Raw genomic sequence first — 21,363 nt, forward strand, 5'->3', positions numbered from 1 at the left:
TGTGACAGGGATCATATATCTGTTGCTTCAGCGAAAGCGCTATCGTCCCGGCGGCACCGGCGTGACAATGTTGCCTTACGTGCTTCTACTTGTGCGGGTTTTGACCGCATGGCTTTTCGCTGTCGGAGCAGCGGCCCCTGATATCGCCGGACAACGGGACAAACGGTCCCCGATGGAGAGTGCGCACCAACCCTCGAAGGAACGCATCCACTGTGCAGCTAGATCGCCTGAAGCGACAACGATGCTGCGCCACGTGGACTTCGTCGACTGCGCACCCCCGTGGAGCACGATGACGTCCTTGACCTCCCCGGTAGCAAGCCGCCGGGAGCACATAAATGCGAGGGCCACCGCCTCAACCTTCAGTGGACACGGCGGCACCGCGGTGGCAATGTCGCCTTACGTGCCTCTACTTGTGCAGGTTTGTGACAGAAAGTATGGCTTTCGCAGTAATTGCATTTGCTTTATTGTGCTGCCATGTCCACATACTGTTCTTGGTTGCTTGAATGACTGTGTTTCAGTTGTAAGCCTCTTACTGAAATTGTCCGGCGACGTAGAGGAAAATCATGGGCCCGAGGTAGAAAAAATGCTGGAGGAAATATTAAGCAACCAGAGTAAATTACTACCAAAGTTAATGAATTTCAGGCAAAGCAGACATCTACGGATGCCTGCATTTCTGACATGCAGGTTAGGCTCCATGCTATTGAAAAACAACTTGAAGGGTTGGGTGAACACTCTAAGAAAAAAGGGTGTGGTAGTTTCTCCCTTAAGGGTGAAACAGGAATGTATCATATGTTTCTCCCTAAAAGATAGAAAGATTCTCCCTTTAAGAGTGAGGCGCGCGTTTCTACCCCTAGGAGTGGAGGAAGATTTCCCCCTTTCGTGAGCTAATGGAGGAGCGTTCCTCCCCTGGCAGTCACCCAAGCAAGGCTTGTCATGCGATAAAGGCCTAGCGAGCTGATCGGTTTGAGGATCGAGGAAGTACAAATAAGTAGGTTACTGTGGTTGTGTGCGCTTAAAATGCGCTAAAGTAACCAAGAAATTACCTACCGAGCACCAGAACTGCGGTTAGCAAGCGATGTCGCCAATCGTATATGCGCGACTTGCATTCGTCTCGCTGCGCGCCCCGCAAACGCGTTCAGAGCGAACGCGCCGCCGTAAACACAGTAGAAGTCATACCGATTGCTTTCAAAATCCCGCCTTTATTTTTGAAAGGCTCGTAACCCCGCCGTTCACCTCGCACGAGATCACAAGCATCCAATGCGTCCGTTTGAGAACAACCAGTTGTTGTTAGTCGCCTTACCTTGCTACAACCGATGCATCAAAACGCGGATCGTCTGCAACCGTATATCTCAGCGCAAAGGCAATGCAGGCAACACGAAAAACGTATCCGTCGCTGTCGCATCCTCGACAATGCTCGCCCTCTAGCGTGCTCGAAGTAAAGCAATCGTAAACGTTGTAAAATGACCGATAGATGACGCAAAAAAAAAGCAGGGGTGGGGAGGGGCAGCTACTAAGCAGCACCATCAGTGGGCACTTACATCAAGGCGTTTCCTTGGTTTCCTTTATGGATAACGTATATTTATAGCCAACATCACGGAGGCAACATGTGGGCGGGCACATATTGGGAAGAAACATAGCACAACACAGCGACATACACTTCGTTAAAGGCTCTGCCAACGCACAATACACAACATCGCAAGCATAATACACGTATACACCACAACGTATAGTACACTTTTCACATGTCCGCATGATCACAAGCCACAGCTAAACATTGAAACGGCGAAAAAGTATTTATAACCCTGATCGCCCAGAATGCAGGTAGGCACAGTGAGATCGTTGCTTGTTTCGACAACCCACGGCAGTGCTTAAGCCTTAGGTGGGTTTTGTTATTTCATCAAATGTAACCCATGCAATTGCAAACTTTTATTAATTTGAGGTTTTGTAAGAAGCAGTAAAATAGCTCAAAGAAGAAAAAAACGTTTCACGAAACAGTACAACAGGTATGTTTGTGTAATGACACTCATTGCCTCGCCTTCGCTCTTTTAGCGTAGAGCGCACCACTCGTCTGGCAACCATTCAGCAGAGATGTTACCGAATGGGGGCCTTTTGTTGTTGGTAACTGAGGCGTCAATATGATGCGGTCCTCGCTCGTTGACGAAAAAAGGGGCAGTGTGCTATCATCGCTGACCTCTTTTACCCTTTGGCGTCAGTATAAAACGTCCACAAATGCAGTGGTAACGTTGAACAGGGCGCAGGTGAGTCGCCCACAGCAAGCACGCAGCGGTGCCCACAGAATGTGCTTCAAACACACGGCTGGCGAGCCGTGCGTTAGCGTGGCGGGCACATGGTAATAATAAAAAAGACAGCGAGAAAACAAGCAAGCAGCACATCGCAGGAGAGGTGTTGCTCATAGTCGTCGTCAGGGTGTCGAACCGGAATATTTTCGGGTTCGGTTCGGGTTCGGGTTCAAGCCTTTCGGGTTCGGTTCGGGTTCGGTTCCGGAGCACCATTCCGTTCCGGTTCGAACCAGTTCGAACCGGTTCAAACGGGTTCGAACGGGTTGGGAGAAAAAAAAAGCCATCGTGTTTTTTTTTTGCTGTTAATTTTTTTGTGTTCGGTTTTCGTTTCCTTGTCGAGTTTCCTTGACAAAAACAATGCCATAATGTAGGCTTCTTTGTGCAAACGTTTTGTTTTGTCCAAATTAAAGCAAGCCTGCAACACTTTTTTCAACTTTGTTCGAAATCTTGAATGCTTGCAGAAAGTAGTCAACCAACACGTTCAGTACTTAGATCAGGAAGTCGGAAAGTCCCTCAGACAAAAAGTACTGCTCTGTCCCCATCAGATAACTCACAAGCTTGCTTGAAATATTTCTCTTTTCCCCAGTCTTGGCGTTCTTCTACCGCTGGAATGACGCCATTACAGCGATTTAGCGGCTATTTACCAGCTTTCTTTAAGTTGCGACATTAAAATGAAATCCACAAAAGCGAAGCAGAAACGGAAGGCGTATCTGCTGGGACGAGCAAATGACGCACTGCTGCTCTGTGCTGGCAATAGCTATAACTTTTGCAGTGCTTCCAGATGCGAAGATAAGAGTGAAATCGTTGATCTAAAGTGTCGAAGAGTTCCTTTAACTGTAAAATGTACTACCAAATATTTTCTATAGCAGGTCCACGATTACAACATTAACTGAAGCGAAATGAAAAATTAGATCGGACACATAAGACTGCATATATGTACGACTTTGAAAGCCCTGCTCTAATGGCCGCAAGTTTATTTTTATTGATTTAGTTTCTTTCAATTTTATAATTCAATTTAATTTATTCTTGAATCATAACACTGCAGTTTTATACCCCGCACTTGTTTTCTTGAGGAAGAAAATGGCGGACGATTACGACACTCACTAATGCGAAATTTGAGTGCAGCGCGAACAGTAGTCCTCTCGGCGACGGCGCATAGATGCTGTGTCTCAGGAAGTGATTGCGTCATCAGCTAATGCATGACGGCGCGCGGTATACTCTGTCGTTATCTCGTTAGGCGTCGCCAATGTGAATCACGTCTCGCGCGGTCACGGAATTACGCCCTCCCCCTTACACTTTCGTCATACCTTCAACCTCCGTTTTCCTACTAGCTCTATCTTCCGTGGCGTCTTCGTTCTCTCGGTTACAACGAGTCCCACGCTGAGGGACTACGCGAAACCACAGGAGCGGGTGCTTAAGCGCTGCGCTCTAACGGGTGGCTCTACGTAGCCGCTGTGCAGCCATCTGATCCCCTCCCTTCGCCGACAAGTGACGGGCCGCACATCCTCTCCAAATAATGCGTTCTCGCCACAGACTTCTGGAAGGCAAACAGGTAGCCTCCTGACCCGTGGGCAGCACACGGGTGCATCCGACGCCTCCCCCTCGGTGCATCTTCGCCAGAATCTTCTGGTAATGGGCAGCTTCCCTACAAACTGCCTATTGCCCCGTCCTACTATAAGCAGACGACCCGTCCGTCCACAATCGTTTTAATGCGTAGCATTCCTTGCCGACAGCGAGGACAGTGTAACACCCTGCATTTCCACAGAAATGCATATATAGCGGAAGTTCCACCTGTAATCGCTATAATGGCGTAAAAGGAGATAACTGGTCGCCCGAAATTTGTGAAAAACTAAAAGATAATAAAAGTGATTACTGAAACTGGTGAACCGTGTGACACCATGCATTTCCACAATAATGAAGATTTCGGGAAATTTCCACCTGTAATCGTTATAATAGTGTAAATGAAGATATTTAGACGAACAAAATTTAGAAATTTAAAAATAAGAAAATTGGAAAATAATTGCGGAAACTGGCGAAACTGCGAACACCCTGCATTTTCACAATAAGGCAGATTTCGCGAGTCACAAATGTAATCGTTATAATAGTGCAAATGGAAATAATTTGTGGAACGAAATTTTGAAAAACTATAAAATAAGTAAAATATTAGGCAAATAAGGAAAATGGCAAATCGTATAACGGCCTGCATTTCCCCAATAATGTAGATTTTGCGAATATTCCATTTGTAATTATAGCAGCGTCAATTGAGAGAATTGGTAGGACAGGATTTATAAAAACCAAAATAATTCGCTGTAGAAACTCACACTGAGGACAAGCGGCAAATGAATGATACGCATTAGTCGCTAACTCTCAATTTCTGCAGAAATTTTTTAGTACCCTGGAGTGCCGCCATGGTACAGCATTTTGCGTCTCCGCCCCCTCCGCCCGGGCGTCTCGTGGCGGGCCGCCCCTCGACCCCAAATCACGCATCCTCGCAGGAATCGTCTTCCTGGCAGGCAGCCAGGCAGGCAGGTAGTTTACTGGCAAGCTGGCAGTCTTTTTGGCGGGCAGGAGAGCCTGAGCGCCCAACATCTTTTTTAATTCCACCAAATGTCTACGCACGCACGCCCGCATGCACCCCTGTTTTCCAACAATGAGGCAAAAAATTTTGCATTGTAAATAAATTGATTGGTCTGCTACGCTTTTCATGTACCCCTTGTTTCAATGGTGCTTTAGCTTTAGCACGAAATCATTAGCACTGCTAGAAGTCGAAAACAGTCTGGCGCCGGCGTCAACCTCCGACTGACAAGCGTGGCTGGTGGCGTTTAAAGCGATTTCCTTCTGCTCATCTTTCATATGCTAACCTACCAGTTAGAAAGAAAGAACGGCTTTAATGACTCATTGGACGTCGTGTACAGGACGGCATTGGATACGGAACCACCGAAGATAGGAACTTGCTCAATGGCACTTCAGCGACAGGTGAGAGCGGTTGAGCTCTAGGAAAGATAATAGCTGAGTGAAGTCACAAGCAACAGTAATTATCCCTCGTAGAGAGAGGGAAAATGACCTTTAAATAAATAAAGGAAAAGTTTCAGAGAGGCGTCCTCATTCAAAGGGTCCAGTCGACAGTCCTTTCCATCAAGAGAAACTGCTCTTCCAGGCCGGAGCTGGCCAAGGCTCTCTCCCACATCTCTAAGGAAACGTGTAGGTTGGGTGGATCTAAGGTGGACTTGTCGCAGCCGCCTACTGTGTGTATGAGGTTCCCAGGCTCCCCACAGAAGTGGCGAAATGGAGAGAATTGTGTCCCGTCAAAGAGGTGAAGACTGGTGATGTGTGGGAAGGCGATAATCCGCAGTGCACGCAATAATCTTTCCTGGTTATTCGCTAGCCATTTGTGCGGGAAGTAATACGTTCTACGGGAGAGCCTATAGTGCTAATTAATTTCCTGGTATGCATACAGGATGCATGCGCTTGGGCTCGGCTTCATCAGCGCTGGCTAAGCGCGTCATATGTCGAGCCACGAGGTTGCTGATCTTGTCTGCCGGCGATGGCAGTATGAGCTGGTGCTCATACAATCCTGGCTGCTCTCGTTGGTGGAAGTGTTGTAACATGCAATAGACCGTTGGCAAAGTTGCGCCACGTCTGATAAGAGCTCTGTTATGAGACGTTTGGCGCCGCTTTGGCTAAGCGCACGTGGTCGCCGCTTTTTCAGCTTGGAGGGGGCTGTGTTCGGGGGTTGAGATGCTACACCGGTGGAAGGCTGCAGAACGGTAGCACAAATAAAGAGAAGGTATTGGCTATCAGGTGTCATTCGCTTCAAAACAGTTGATCGTTCCTCTTTCTTTTTTCTTTCAGTTTAGTTGCTTCCTAGTATAACCTCATATATATACACATTTTGAGAACCTTTTGATGAATATAAAATATGCATTAGACAATTAGTTTTTAACTTCAGTGTGAGATGTAAATCTTACGCGAGAAACAACATAAGAGCGTAATACCTGCACAAAAAAGGCCTTTCACAGCATTCAGGTGGTCGACACATAACATTCCGGCTATTTTGTCCGTAACTACATTTCCTGATTGGTCGAGAAAGAGAACGCTGCGAAATTTACAAATGCCAAGGACCCCAATGCTATCACGTTTGGTCCAACCCTCTAATCTGCCTTAAGTGACCCTCTAATTACTCTAATTCATATGAATCAACACCGCAGTCCCACTAATTCACATTAGTTCATTCACTCATCTCATGAAACCACCCCAGCCTACCCGGTAATCCGCGTTATTCGACTTAAATCCATGCATCAAAATGCTATCGCATCTACTTTAAAAGTGCAAATGAGAAGGCTCCAATTTTTTTCAATTCTCATGTTCTCGTAGGGCAGTACCCAAAGGACACAACGGCACTGTACAAGAAAAAGTGATGATGACGTAGAGAACTGTGAGTGTTTGTGTCTCAGTGCTGTTTTTATATAAGTGCCCACTCAAACTAAAATAAGTGGAAGATATGGATTTATTGTGGATGGTGTCCCTGAAGGCCTTCACAAGCGGACACGGATGCATTCGAATTAACAACATGAAAACTTCACACGATTTTAAAGACGCTGCAGGTAGAAACCATAAAGAATACACCAACTTATGTTATTATAAATGTAAAAAGACAATGGGAGGAGGTGGGCAATACCTAAAGCAAACTAATGGTGTATACGGACTTTATACTTTATTATATTTACGGTAATAATAAGATCAGAACCTTACGGGCATTGGGAACTGCAGACTGCAAAATCTTTCGTGGTGTCGTCTGGCGAATGGTAAAAATATCCCCAGACGCAAGGTAGGGTACCGAAATGGAAAACTAGAAATCACAGTTTTGAGGCCCCGGAACCGGTTCGGAACGGTTCCTTCGATTCGTTCCGGTTCGGGTTCAGTTCCAAAATGGCGGAAAAAATACGGTTCCGGTTCAGTTCCGGTTCCGGGCAAAAATTCGGGTTCAGTTCCGGTTTTCGGTTCGGTTCCGGTTCCGGTTCGACACCCTGGTCGTCGTATGCGCCCGATCGGCGAAAGCCACATTGCAACGATGAACGGTTTCGTTTGCGGCATCGGCGCCGACAGCAGATTGCAGACGACAGGCGAGAATATTTCCTCCCCCGTTTCGGTGTTTCCTAGAGGCCGTACAGAGGGCGCTACGTGTAATTAGCTAAAGGGAAAATGTCGTTGGTCCGGGGGAGAAAAGCCTCGCTTTCCTCCCTTTTTCTACCCTTTTTTCTTAGAGTGAAGATCAGAATCGGCTTACAATGACAGAATCGAGTGTTGGTCGCCATGACAGCGAATTGACGGCTCTTGCCAGGCAGCTCGATAACTTGGAAAAGCGTTCTAGACGCAACAATCTTATTGTGCGCGGAGTGGAGGAATAAGAATCCGAGGACGGGGCAGCACTCTCAAGAAAGGTGAATGATGTACAGTCGGCAAAAGGCTTGTCTATAACGCGCGAGCGATGTGCTCTGGACTGCGAGGGAGACATGTAGTGATAACGCCTGGTTTGAGACCAGTAGAATGTGAGCATGCGCGACCCGCATCAGCGCGATGGCTGTTTTCCTTGTCGCTGTGCCCGTCACCTTGACTTCTGTGCCTTCTTTCCCCATGAGAATCGCTGCCTGCACTGCCGGGCCGGGAAACAATAGTGAAGATTAGCGATTAGTAGTACATCATTGGCTGCGTTTAACTACGTGCAACGCTTAATTTTTGCGGCGCCCTACGCAATTTCGACAGGAGTTTTTTTTCTGTATGCAAGGAAACGAACAACAATCGCCGAAAACGCATCGTTGCTGGTGTTTTAGAGTGACTATATATCGGTCCGTGAGTGCTTGCACAGTGCATTAAGTATTGTGGCGTTAACCCGTCAGCAGTGACTTGCAAAGCAGAGCCTAGAAAGCGAATAGTGGTGCACGCTGTACTTATGCGGCTATAGGCAGAACGATAACGCAATGAACAGCTGTGCGCCAAAGCTAATGCTGACGAAAAACTCGTGCAGAGCGTGCTAAAGCCCGTTCCACATGGTGCGATTTTCCCTGCGAATTCGCAGATGCGGCGCCGCTCGTGCGGCAAAACGACCTTTTTTTGTTGCTGCGGCAAAGTGCCAAATGTCTGGAACGATCGTGCATCCCCGGCGAGCGCCGCTCGTGCGGTGTGGAGACGGTGGAGGGGCCGGAACTTGCGGCCAATAGGAACACAGCTAGGTGAACGTCACGGCCACGTCACGTCACCACCATTTGCACGCTTAGCAACCACATGGCGTTGCTTGCATACGCGCGGCGTAAGCGCGGGTGCACCAACACAACGTACGCGTGTTTACAACGCCATGTCGAACGCCGTTTTCAACGAATGCTTAATCGGTGTCCGCGCATGTCGCGGACATCACAGCAGTTCGGAAGGAGTACATAAGAACCGAAGAAGTCCGGTCTGAGGTACAGCAAAATGTGCTAGGCACGCACAACAAGCAAACCGAGGGTTGCTTGCTGTGTTTGTCTTTTCTGCTATATGTGTGCGTCTATTGAAATATCATTGGCGATTTTTAAATGAAACCGCTAATAAACTCATAATTACTGCAAAACAATCTGAAACAACTTCCCTAGAGAGTACAATAAAACTTATTTTTTAACATCACAACAAGCTTTGCTCGTGGCAAACCTAATTCGGTCTGCAAACAATGTGTTTCTGAAGTGCGAATTACGCGACGTTCGCAGGCCATGTAGACGACATTTCCAGGCCTTTCCTTTACCTTTCTTCCTTCCTTCCTTCCTTCCTTCCTTCCTTCCTTCCTTCCTTCCTTCATTCAGTATTTTGGCTTTGTCCCTGAAACCTGCTACTTTCAAGATGACCGGTCAGTCTCTTTCAGGTATTTTCTTTCCTAGACGGTGAATTCTCTCAATAGAGCTACACTCTGAGCCAAGTACAGTCGGCAAAAAGGCTTACTCCGGACTGCGCGGGAGACACCTAGTGATAACGCCTGGTCTGAGATAAGCAAAATGATGAACCCAGTGCTTATCTGGGGCTTCGCCTGGCATGTGGTGCCTTTCGCACTAGCCCGGTCGAAAGCCTCCATAGCTCCGTGTACATGGACGCGACGGGGGCGGGGTGAGTTAATTGAGTGGCGGGTTCAGGTCACCTCGACGCGTCCGAGTTTATATGAACCCCGTCCAAAGAATCGAGGTGAGGGGAGCGGCGGGGTTCACGGAAAAGGGGCTACCGTATTTTCACCATTCTAACGCGCACCCTCTTTTGCTAAAAGGTAGCTTAATATTTGTGTGCGCGTTACAATCTGGCTCAAAACCGAAATAGGCTTTAAAGCGACCAGCAGCATTGTCATGCGCAACGGACACGAAGTACCCGCAAAATCCAACTCAATCCAACAAAAACAATCCGTCAACACCACGTGAGTGAATTTCGGCGCACTGATTCCTCAATGGCATGCCGCATACCCTGGTCAGCTGTTGCACATTTTTTTGTGCTTCTGCTTAGCCCCTAACGCTTAGAATTATGAAGATCAAGGCACTTGAAATCGCAAGCAACTTCAGTGTTCCCCGCTATAACTTTATTTCCAGCAGCAGCTGGATAAGCAACCTTGTGAAGCACAATTCATTTTTGGCTTCCAGAGCTGCATGCCAAATAAAATCTCCCTCTTCCAGGTACGTGGTGTCATGTCTTTTCCATCTGCGCAGTACCGTCAGTGTCACATTTTTTTTTTCGAATTTTCCTGCGCGAAGTTACCCGCGCGTTACGATTGGGGGCGCGTTAGAACCGCGCAAATACGGTATTCTGCTCCCCGCGGCCCGCCGACTCAGCCCGACGAGCGAGCTAACCCACCCCCTGCCTCCGAGTTGACTGGACTCGCCGCGACGGCTCTCTGACCCACCCCGTCCGCTTATACATGGGGGTGTCGAGTCCAAAAAACCTGTTTATTTCGACTCAACGCGCCCTCGTCGGGTCAATGTAAACGGGGCTTGTCTGGAGTGTAATAAATAAAACCTACAAGGTCAGCGAGCATACACAGATCTCCTTTATGCTTTTAAAATTTCATCCATGCCTCACCATCCTTTTAAATGAGCTTTTTATGATACATTCATGATTGAACTCCTGCTAAATTGACCATCGTTCTCTGCACCCTTCTGTCACAAAGTTAGAGAGGAAGCGTCAGAGCTTGCTGTCTCCTTTCTAGATACTATCCAAACTTCTGTAACAGATTTTATAGCACCATGGTATTTCCGCCCTATATCATGCGACACATCTTTCACACATATAGATAAAAACGAGCTCCCAGATGTGCAATTCTGCAGCACTTCTTGTATTTGCAGCAGTAGTATCAGTGTTCTGAATTTTGAACGGACGCCTCTAAAACTGCCACCTCTGTGTCCTGCGCTGCGCATGGACCCGGCCTTAATGTCACTAAAACCCTGAATAGTAATACTAGTATCTTTACGGCAGAAGCCTATTGTGTACTTCTTGTTGTTAATAATATACTTCAAAGCCATATCCCACAATACATTATCTATACAGACTCCCTCAGTGTCGTGCGGGCATTGTCGTCAACAAAATCTTCCAAAAACCACGTTGTCAATCTGATCGTCAAGGGTATTATGTCTGTATATGTCCACAAAATTGAACTGGTCCTTTGCTGGGTCCCTGGCCACTGTGGTATTGCCGCGAACGAATCCGCGGATCTAATGACTGCTGCTGCTACATTCTTGAATACAGTAGAACCACATTACCCTACACCGACGTGAAGCCACACAGCAGACAACAACTTCGCAAAACATGGCAAACACACTGGAGTGAACAAACAGACAACAAGTTACACGTAATAAAACCACACTTGGGACCATACACCACCGACACATGCAATAGATACACAGAAGTCGCCATGGCTAGGTTACGGATAGGCTCGACACATGCAACGCATTCGCACCGTCTCACTGTATCTCCAAGACCTCTGTGCAGCAGGTGTAGAGAGGCCCTATCCGTGATCCACATCCTCATGCAATGCAAATGGTTTCACACAACACGACAGAAACACTTCCCACAACTGTACAGACTACACATCCCGTTGCACCCAGCTCTTTTCCTCTCTGACAATCCCATGTTTTCTGTCCGGTGTGTTTTTAAATATTAGCAGAAGCAAACGTTTTAGACCTGATTTCATACCATGCATAATCACAACCTGGCCTTCTACCCCAGCCATCCTCATTGTCTTTTACTGATTCTACTTTCCTCCTTATTGAGTAATTTTAGAGTTTAGATCTTCATCCCTCGCAATAACCAGTTTTGGCACTCTTTGCCCCAAGCTGGCCTTGCGCCATTAACGTCCCACCATCACCAGAATGACGGTTATAAAGTGATTGAAAAAGACAGACTCACCGGGCTTACTCCCTCTTTTATGCAATCTGTTCATCAAGGCATAAGTTGTGTTGTTGAGCAAGTTGGTTTATATTGCAGAAATAAGATTTATCGCAGCGAGAAACATGGGCGGTGAAAAGGACGGGACGGGACGGGGCGGGACGAGCGCCCGTCCCGTCCTTTGCACCGTCCGTGTCTTCTGCTGCGCTAAATTTTATTTCTGTACAAGTTAAAGTCGTAAGTGACCCCCTCGATTCTGAGCTACCGTTAGCACAGGTTCGATTTAAGATAGTCTACTCAACAACTGATCGCATTCATGTCGTCAGTAAAGTGACATGTACATTTTACGAAAACGGGTTTGATTCAATTTTGTAAAGGAGACAGCACATTTACAAAATTGCTTACATCTTGTATGCAGCCACTATACAGGAAGCTTGATGATGTCAAGTCAGGGACACGATCAAATAGAGATTATTTCGGCAACCTGAAGGTTGCCTTCGACACTCCCTTAATCAGCGAGTTTGAAGAACATCTAAAAAAAGACTTCCGGAGCGGCACTGAGAAAAATTGATTGCAGGCTTAAAGACCATCCGGGTACTCGTATTTCACCATCATCACAGTTACCACAGCTTGGTCGAAGGAAGAACGCCGGCGTCGCTTGATTCAACCGACTCTCCGCTGACTCCTGCTTGCGCAGGCGTTTTCGCGAGTGGGGATAACCAAGCAAATTAGTCGCATTGTCCCGGTTAACACAAGGTTTCAGAGACGAAACTATAGGCTGCGTCGCGCGACCATATTTTTAAAGTAGCAGTGTAATTTAGGGGGCAGACACTGGTGTACCGCATTTCCAACTTTTTTTTTTGAACATGTGATAATTTAGGTTTGAAGTTGACTGATATTTTGGTTTATTTTGTGTGGTTTGTCGTAGCTGGTGGTGATTTTGTATCAGCGTGGTCATACTTACTTCACCGGAGGTCATTTCGGCTACATTGTCAGATTACATCACCCCATATATACTTGCAGTTTACGCAGCCCACGTTTCACGTAACGTCAAGAAGAAGCCATTCTCTGTAATGGCAGCGAACGCCTTTCAGGTAAGACAGCCGCCGTGACAACGAGCCATACATGCTGTGGCATTTACTCCAAACGTGCCGTAAACGTTTGCCTTTGCACCGGACTCCCTTGGCATGTACGCTTATTGAGGCATGCGGCAACCATAAAATGCTTTCTGCCAGTACTGGCGAGCATTATGACTACCGCTTCTCAGTAAAAGAAGGAGTGCAATAAATGCAAGCATTCAGAGCCTGGGTACCTCTGCATGTTATAGGTTCGTTGCCGTTCGACCACGTTCCGTCTGCTTGACACTTCCGCATCCCGTCCAACGATGCGCCCGTAGTTTTTTGAATCAGCTGCCAGCCAGCCTTGCATTTATATCTGCAGGCAAAAAAAGCAAGGTTCAGTGTACTACACGACGTTTCCAACGCAGGCAAAACCCAAGAACTCATCGCCCTGTCACTAAGGCGTTGCTGGGCGTGAAGCTTAAGATGGTGATACAACAAAACATGGCGGTTAACTGCAAAAAGAAAGAAAATGTTAGAAGACTACATTCCACGACGATTATCCAACAAATCCCAGAGCTGTCTGTCATGCGGGACATGTTCTTGATTTTTTTACACCTTTTGGCACCGAAACGCCCGTGTGTACGAGATTTCGGCGCACGATAAAGATCCCCAGGTGGTCAAAATTAATCCGGAGCCCTCCACTACAGCGCGCCTCATCGCCTGCGTTGCGTCGGCGCGTTAAACCCACAATCAATCAATCAACCTTTTGGCGCCGTCTTTCTTGGCCCTGTTTTAGGTATGTTTTTCTTATGAGTGACTGCTTGAAACCACTTCAAGCGTCATTGTCCAGCATTTTCGGCCTGTGCTGCCTACCATCGACGTTTCAATTCCAATTCGATTCCGTGTTCCCCCCCTTCCAAAAGAAAAGAAGAAAAAGTCGGGAACAACACCCGAACCAGCAAGGCCATGGTAGGTAGCCTTGCTGGTGCGGGTGTTGTCCAGCATCCAAGCGTCGTTTTCCAGCATTTTGGGCTTGTGGCATCGATGTCCCACTGCGGCATAAATTCTGCTTCCTTGACTGAGTATTTTCTTCTGTGGTCTCTTGCGAAGCCCCATATCCTCTGCCTTTAGGCACACCGGAGCATATGTCGACGCCGAGTGAGTGAGCGAGCGAGTGAATAAACTTTATTTCGACAGTTTAACATGGGGGGTGGTGCGGTCCTGGGCTTTACCTAGACGACGGTCCGCCCGGGCGTGTACCTGACATCACTGATCGGAGGGCGAGGGACACCGTGTTTCGCACGGCGGTCGGAGAAGGGAGATTCGGCGTCTTTCATAGAGTGGTGCGATTCTGAAATCAACGATCACGCCATTGCACAACCTGCATACGTATATGACTATTCTAAGCGATATATGAGGACGCGTTTTCGAGCCGGGCAGGCCGAAAACCAAGCCAGAAGCGGTGGCGACACCGCCATTATACCTGGTGTGCAGTGGTGCACCCTTTATAGGTTAGCTGTGCTGTTTCAAAGTCGTACAGCCAGTAGTATACGGATCAGGGCCCATGGAAACAGCTGAACAGTGTCCTCGCCTTAAAAAAACTGCCTGGCTAACACGGGACGTGATTCGGAATTAAAGGGAAGCTGTAGCGACAGCTAAGCGATGAGAGCAGCGGCTTTCTGCGGCGTATTCCTAGGCCCACTCGCTTTGTTAGCCGAGTGTAAACAAAGGCTACATTACGCGCCTTTTATAACCACTCCGAGTTGGCTGCTTTGGCATACGTTAGAGACCGTATGGTGTAAAACCTCGCGCCGTGCGGGGGTTGGGGAGAGTAGGTCACATCGGCGGCCACGCGATTTGTCGTCAGCTATTCCGGGAAGCGGGGAGAGGGAGACGGCGAGAGAATGACGGCAGCTTCTGAAGGTATTGGTGAAGAATTGGCGTTGCCGCGAAACATTTTCTCCCTGACGACGTATTCGCTACTGACAAATTTCTGTCGCAGCTGCAGCTGCGCTGTAACGTACAGCAGAAACGGGCATTACAAAAAGGTTGTATGAGGGAGAGTGAGGAGCTGGCCTTCATTTCAGAGACTTCCTAGAAACCCGCAGTGCACAGCCGTTGACGTCACTGCGGCCTCAGTATGTGCTGAAAATTGTTCCAAGCATTATCATTACCATCGCCTTAATTTTCCTTGGAAGGAGGATGTGGGAGAAAAAGCTGCGAAGACAACATGCCGAGGGACTCGACCCCTGTAAGTTGACAACGTGGCAGTTCGCACATTTTAGGACATGAACACAACACAGAACTTTGTTTTATCCGAAATAACTGGCTTTTGGTAACTCCGCCTGACTACAACAGCCCAAGAGACTTTCACATGTGTCACCCATGAATTTTTTCGCTCGGTCTACAAAAAGCACGCCGCCCTCAGATATCTCCGGGTGACCAAACAGCGTGCCCGCAGCTGCCGGCAAGATTCCGCCTTGTGACATTTCACTAGATGTCGCAAGCTCATCTATGCTAGCACAAGCTCGCCTAAGGCGCGTAGCTCGCATCTGAGATACAGAAACAGAGCAATGTTTGTCTGCGGTCAACTCGTCTCGCGGATAGCTCAAAATCACTGTATTCGTGCCGAAAAGTGGGGTCATTGGCTATAAAAGGAATGCATTCGCCAAACTAAGCGCAAGAAAATATTGATGCAACACACCTTTGGGACAAATGTTGCGAATAATACTCAATTAAAATGTAATCGCATACTTACTGGCAGACGGACCCATAAGGCTGCGTCCTATTGCTGCAGGGACCCCGGGTAACCTGAAGCTTGTCATTTACCTTGAGTGGTTGACAGTTGACAACTGCGAATAGGTCAACAGGTTCGTCAATGACATCGCAGTATTAAGTCCAGAAAGAGGAGCATTGCTTTTCTTTTCACTCCTAGCTTTTTTTCCCGTGCGCAAGAGAAAGCCAGTGTTTGCACAACTTCAATGCCCGTCAGTTAACTGCATTACCTTCTATGATTTCCCGAGGCACACACGAGTAACGCTGCGAGACATGGTGAAGTAGCGCGTTAAGGACGGAACAAAAGCAGATACCACACAGGACTAGCGCTGGTGGGCGAGTTCGAACCAACTAGCCCACATTTACGCGTTGACGAGTAACGCTGGTTTTGAGCGAACGTGTCGGTAACGGCAAGAAGCGGCCGGATCTGCTCTATCTTTATGGGCCCAGAATTTCGGGAAACGGTATCGCGTGAGCGCGCACTGAGTAGAATGGTCGTAACGGTTAGAATCGCGGACATCCCGGGATGCGGCCCTACTCTCCTCGCTGCCAGCAATTTGAAAATTCGCACCGTTTTCAGCAGTAAACAAAGACATCGAGTAAATGGAGCTTTCAATAGCTCCCCGGTACCACACGAAGTACAACCGGTTATACCCAATTGCAACAGTACAAAAACAGGCCAACCGGCAAAGAGAATTTTGTCCACACGAAGGTGGAGAGAAATTAACGGGAAAGACTTTCTTGCGACCCACCGCCAGGGGGACGAGTCCGGGGGGACCCCTCTTGTCCCCCCTAGGAAAAAGCCGGATAGGGTGGGTTGCTGGGAACGGGAACTTGGACATCGGGATGGGTTATGGGAAAAAGGGTAGGAATGAGGGAAGCAATTTTGCTCCACTCCTTTTGTCTGACTCTCTTCCAAGACTGATTGCTCAGCGAGGGCATCAGACAGTGCCAATTGCCAAATATGCGGCCCCTGCCACGGGTTACCGCTCACCCATAGGGTCCGATAACTGGGCCCCAACTGTCGGAGACAAGAAGTACCCTATTTAGTGGCGACGGTCGGGCCCCCGACCCCCAGCTCTGCGGCCGATGCGTACTAACGTCCTCGATCAACTGTCTCGCACCAGGTACTCACGAATCACCAGTGAAGCTTTCCACTATACACGGGTACTTGCAACACCTGCTTTTCACGGTGTCCGGACACCGGAAGTTTGTATGCGAACGTTAACTGAAATCCATGTTCGCCAGGCTCCCACGGGAGCAGTTATGAGAGCCATGTACTTATGTCCTCCTCTGTGCATAATCTTTCGCTCAATGGAACAAGAGTCTTTTGGCATTGCCGTGGTGTTGACGGCTCGGCAGAGGAGATCGGTCCGGGCCTACTAGCCGTTACTAAGCCAGGAGAGTTTCCCCGGTCGGTGTACTCACCTCACCTTTCCTCGTTTTCCCCGTGCGGGACACCGAGTAGCTCGTGACACTGCGCCCCATCGGCATTTTCGGGTGATGAGGTCGCCGTGACCTCAGCTAGAGAAGATCAGTCTATAGGCCCCTCACAGCAAGGTTACAGGGGTGCGCGACCCCCCCCTCCCCGGCCTCATACGGACTGTACAACATCTAGCCCCCGGTGACGTTCAGTTACAGGGGTCTGTCACTCCCCCCAGCTTTCTGCGATCAAGTCGCTGGCCCCGCCAAAGCTTGCGGTTACAAGGGTCGCCAGTCCCCCGGCCCGTAATGGTTTCCCGAATTTAATCGGTATTCCCAATACAAACGACTGTACGCTGACCAGCACTTGCTACTTTGCAACTTGACTTGCCGGCCTCCTCCCACGCTGGATTACAGGGGTGCGTTACTTCCCCCGGCCAAAGAAAGTCATAGTTGGTCGATCTCGACCCGCTTTCCTGCTTCAATCGCATTGCCAAGTGCCGGGCTGACACCCGACCGCCCGACCTCCGCGTAGGACCTGATTCCGGTTGTACCAGGAACCTCCGCAGTGGCGGCCGTTTTGCACGCTCCCTGGGCAGGGATTGGGCGGCCTCCCCGATTCCTCGAGGAGGTCCCGTGGAATTACCGTACGTCCACGCTCTGGCCCCTGTGACATTAGGTTACAAGGGTTTGTCACAACCCCCGGCCTGCAGACCAGTTCGCAAGTTCAACAGAACGAGCCCCAAGCTATGGTTACAGGGGTGTGCACGCCCCCGGCTCGGTAGTGGTCTACCCATTGCTTCAGCAATGGTACGCCAACACTACGAGCGAACTGTACCGCGTGAGCGCAGTGATTACGTCGCAACATTGACCCGCTGGCTTCCTCTCACGCTGGATTACAGGGGCGCGTTACCACCCCCAGCCTTTGGCCTCCTCCCACACTGGATTACAGGGGCTCGCTACTTCCCCTAGCCAAGAGAGTCATAGTTGCTCTACAAATACCATCTTTCGGGATACAAGGGATCCTCTGAGGAACTCCCAGTGGCTCTGCACTCTCGCCCCCAAGACTGAAGGTTACAAGGGCTCATCAAGTTCCCTCGGTCAGCAGACCAGTTCGCATTAAAGGCCCCTTCCATGCTCCGGTTACAGAGGTTCGCTACACCCCCGGCCTCATTATGTGTACCCATGATTCAGCATGGCACGATAAAACGAACTGTAACGCATGTACCCCTATGACTTGGGTTACAAGGGCTCGTCACCTCCCTCGGCGAGCAGATCGGTTCGTGTTTATAGGCCCCTTCCTAGCTGCGGTTACAGGGGCTCGCAACTCCCCCACATTGCCTTAGCAACCGTGCGCCACTATAACACAAACTGTACCGCTTGGTGCAGTTGCACATCGCAACATTGACCCCCCGGCCTCCACCACACTGGATTACAGGAGCGCGTTACCGCCCCCGGCCAAAGAGAGTCATAGTTGATCCACAGAAATTTGCGACCACAAATTTTGATCGAATTACCATTCCAAGCACCAACCTCGGTAGCCACCCAGGCTGTCCGGGCCTGCGTCCGCATCACGCATCGGTGTTCTTGGAAGGCACTTGCCCTCAGAGTGCCTGGGAGTTGCTCAAGCTCCCATGGGCGTTGAATACCCAATACAGTGGGCCTGGCACACCACTGACTCCTGCCATTGCGACGGACCAAAGCAGGACAGCCGAAACCGACCGACACAGCCCAGTCCGCCGGCAGGGGGGGCCACGTGCAGGCCGGCAGTAAGATTTCCCCCCCCAGTAAACAAAGACAGCGGTAACAGCCGTCCCAAAGAGGCGCACACTGTAAGCGGTCAAGATCAGTTCAGATTTTCGCAAAATGGCGTTCAAAATTTTAGGCCGAAATCAAAATTAGCAGAAAGAAAACACACTCGAGGTTGAATCGGAACTAACGACGCTTGAAGAAGGTTGGGGTTATGTATTTCAAGTATTTTGTTCTAGTCTCTAACCCGCCGCGGTGGCTCAGTGGCTAAGGCGTTGCGCTGCTGAGCACGAGGTCGCGGGTTCGATTCCCGACTGCGGCGGCTGCTTTTCTGATGGAGGCGAAAAGCAAAAACGCCCGTGTGTACGATTAAAGATCCCCAGGTGGTCAAAATTAATCCGGAGCCCTCCACTACGGCGTGCCTCATCGCCTGCGTTGCGTCGGCGCGTTAAACCCTACAATCAATAAATCAATGTTCTAGTCTCTAGCGAAGCGATACTTGGTGATTCAAAATTTAAGTTTTGGGGATTTCAAGCGCTGAAGTGATGCTTGGGCTGTGATGTGCGCCGCACTAAAGAACCACGAAGAACTTTGACTATGCTTGACTTCTCCCCTCTTGGCGTTTGATCTAGCTTTTCAGTTTGTCACAATCAGTACCACGATAGTGGAGAACGACGGTACTCTCTTTTGCACTCCCTAGCACACCTTTCATCAACATTTACTGTCTTATGGCGTAACCTGCCCCCCCCCCCCCCCCCACCCCCCTCCCCCCACGTCTTCCCGTAAGTTTGGTTCCACTTGAACATGATTTCGTTTTGCGTTGTTAACTTCGCAACGATTTTTGGTTTCCAGCGCCGTCTACATCGCGCGTGAGAATTGATTCATTGCGTGTTTTACCAAGCCGACGCTACACAGGCTACGAGACACGCCGTAGTGGAGAGCTCCGGGTTAATTTTGACCACCTGTGTATCTTTAACGAGCGCCTAAATCTCGAACACACGGGCGTTTTTTTGCTTTTCGCCCCCATCAGAAAAGCGGCCGCCGTCCCCGGGAATCAAACCCACATCATTGTGCTCAGCAGCACAATGCATTCACGCGTGTGAACTTGCGCTGCAAAACATCGAAGAAAGAACGTTTCGGCCCTGGTCTTGTTTTGTTATTGTCCTTACTATTCGATTGATGCTTGAGGATGCGGTAGCAGGCATCATAACCTAGCCCTAAGCGACTTTTAGTTACGTCTTCTACGTTAACTGAACGCCTGTGATTGTATCGTTATACCGAGATTAATACTAGGCTTTTGGCTGGTCTTAATGGCTGTGGTAAAAGGAAACAAAATCCCCTTACGGCCGAAAACCCCTTTCAGGAAAGAACATCGGAATATAGTAGCTTCTCTGCTTTTTTGGATGACTTCGCTGCACAGTCCTTGAACACACTCCTAAAAACATCTGGCGGAAAGTTCCATTTCCCTCTACATGACATACTAGCGGTAGTGCCCGGCGATGCCCGGGTGGGTCATCATACTAATGGCACCAATGGGCATAGCAGGTGTTCATTATTTGTCAGTTGTCATAATTGGCTACGTCATCGTGACGTGGTGCACAAGAACTCCTACCTGCTGGCAATACATGGGCTCCGTTCGGAGGCGTGTCGTGGTAATGGGAATCTCATGCTTTACTGCAACTCTCGGTAAACAATTGCACCAACAGGGTGCGCTCAGACCAGTGAGTGAGTGAGTAAACACCGTTTTATTAAGCCAGTGAAGTTGGGGTGGTTCCCTATTCCAGACTGCCATGTGATGAGCGGGGCAGCCTTCGCTCTGGAGGCAAAATGTGTTGGACATCCAGATCGCTACTAGTCACCAGGTTCTCCCACAGCTCAGGGGTGGGAAGTGGTAATGGAAGAAGCGGAAGATTGGGTTTTGCTCACAATTTTATATGATATGAGGAGGAGTGCCCGGTTGTGAACAGAATTTGCATTCTGCAGGAGGTTGCGTTGGGAATATACGATGGAGGCGGACTGAAAGAGGGAAGGCATTCTTACCCATAAAGTGCCAGGAGATGCATAAAGGGCCAGCAGATGGCTTGCGCTATGCGAACGAGGGAAAATTCAACGGAATTCCGCGTCCAGAGAGTTGCAAATCTCAAAATCTCTCTGGCCTGTTTATCCGCATGTTAGGACAAAACCTTCAAATGGAGTTTTGGGAAATTAGATTGGCACCATTTGCAAGCAAAAACGAACTGGATATAATAACGAGCTGTGTGGTTATTAAGGAATGAGTAAAAACACACCGTTTCTCCGAAATCCTGCTTGCATCTATACGGTGGGTGTCACAAAAAAATCTTGTAGAAAACTGTTTAGATACCTGAGTAAGTTACCTATATCAACAAAAACCAGTTCAATATCTCAAATGGCCAGCGAAAAAAAATTATTATCTGAAAAATTATTTCACCGCTTTTCACTATCTCAAAGGTGTAATTTCTAAAACTTTCATCAAGATTAAGCTCCTACTCTATGATCACAATGTCCCCATGAATGTTGAAGCCATTTGAGCCAGTAGTTTGGCTATGCGTTGACATCACCTGTTAGGCCTTTTGGGCTATTCAGGCGTGTCATTTTAAAGCTTTTTTCGCCCTTTTACCGGCGTCGCAGGGCTAAATCTCTAAAATTGGGTT

At 48.7% G+C, this 21,363-nt stretch overlaps 1 protein-coding gene and 1 pseudogene across 3 annotated transcripts in view; one reads left to right on the forward strand and one right to left on the reverse strand.

Moving 5' to 3' along the window:
- Positions 1-21,363, reverse strand: part of LOC144173831 (sushi, von Willebrand factor type A, EGF and pentraxin domain-containing protein 1-like) — a 226,919-nt gene that overhangs the window by 166,062 nt on the left and 39,494 nt on the right. For all 3 annotated transcript variants that reach the window (XM_077702090.1, XM_077702089.1, XM_077702088.1), the window contains exons 7-8: positions 15,504-15,597; positions 12,997-13,118 (exon numbers count right to left, since the gene is read on the reverse strand). In XM_077702090.1, coding sequence (XP_077558216.1) covers positions 12,997-13,118; positions 15,504-15,597 — 216 coding nt within the window. The remainder of the gene's footprint in view (positions 1-12,996; positions 13,119-15,503; positions 15,598-21,363) is intronic.
- LOC144173491 (uncharacterized) lies at positions 68-7,819 on the forward strand (annotated as a pseudogene).

The sequence above is a fragment of the Haemaphysalis longicornis genome, unplaced genomic scaffold, assembly GCF_048455015.1.
Source record: "Haemaphysalis longicornis isolate Haplotype H1 unplaced genomic scaffold, Haemaphysalis longicornis Haplotype H1 scaffold_3, whole genome shotgun sequence".
NCBI classification, from domain to species: Eukaryota; Metazoa; Arthropoda; class Arachnida; order Ixodida; family Ixodidae; genus Haemaphysalis; species Haemaphysalis longicornis.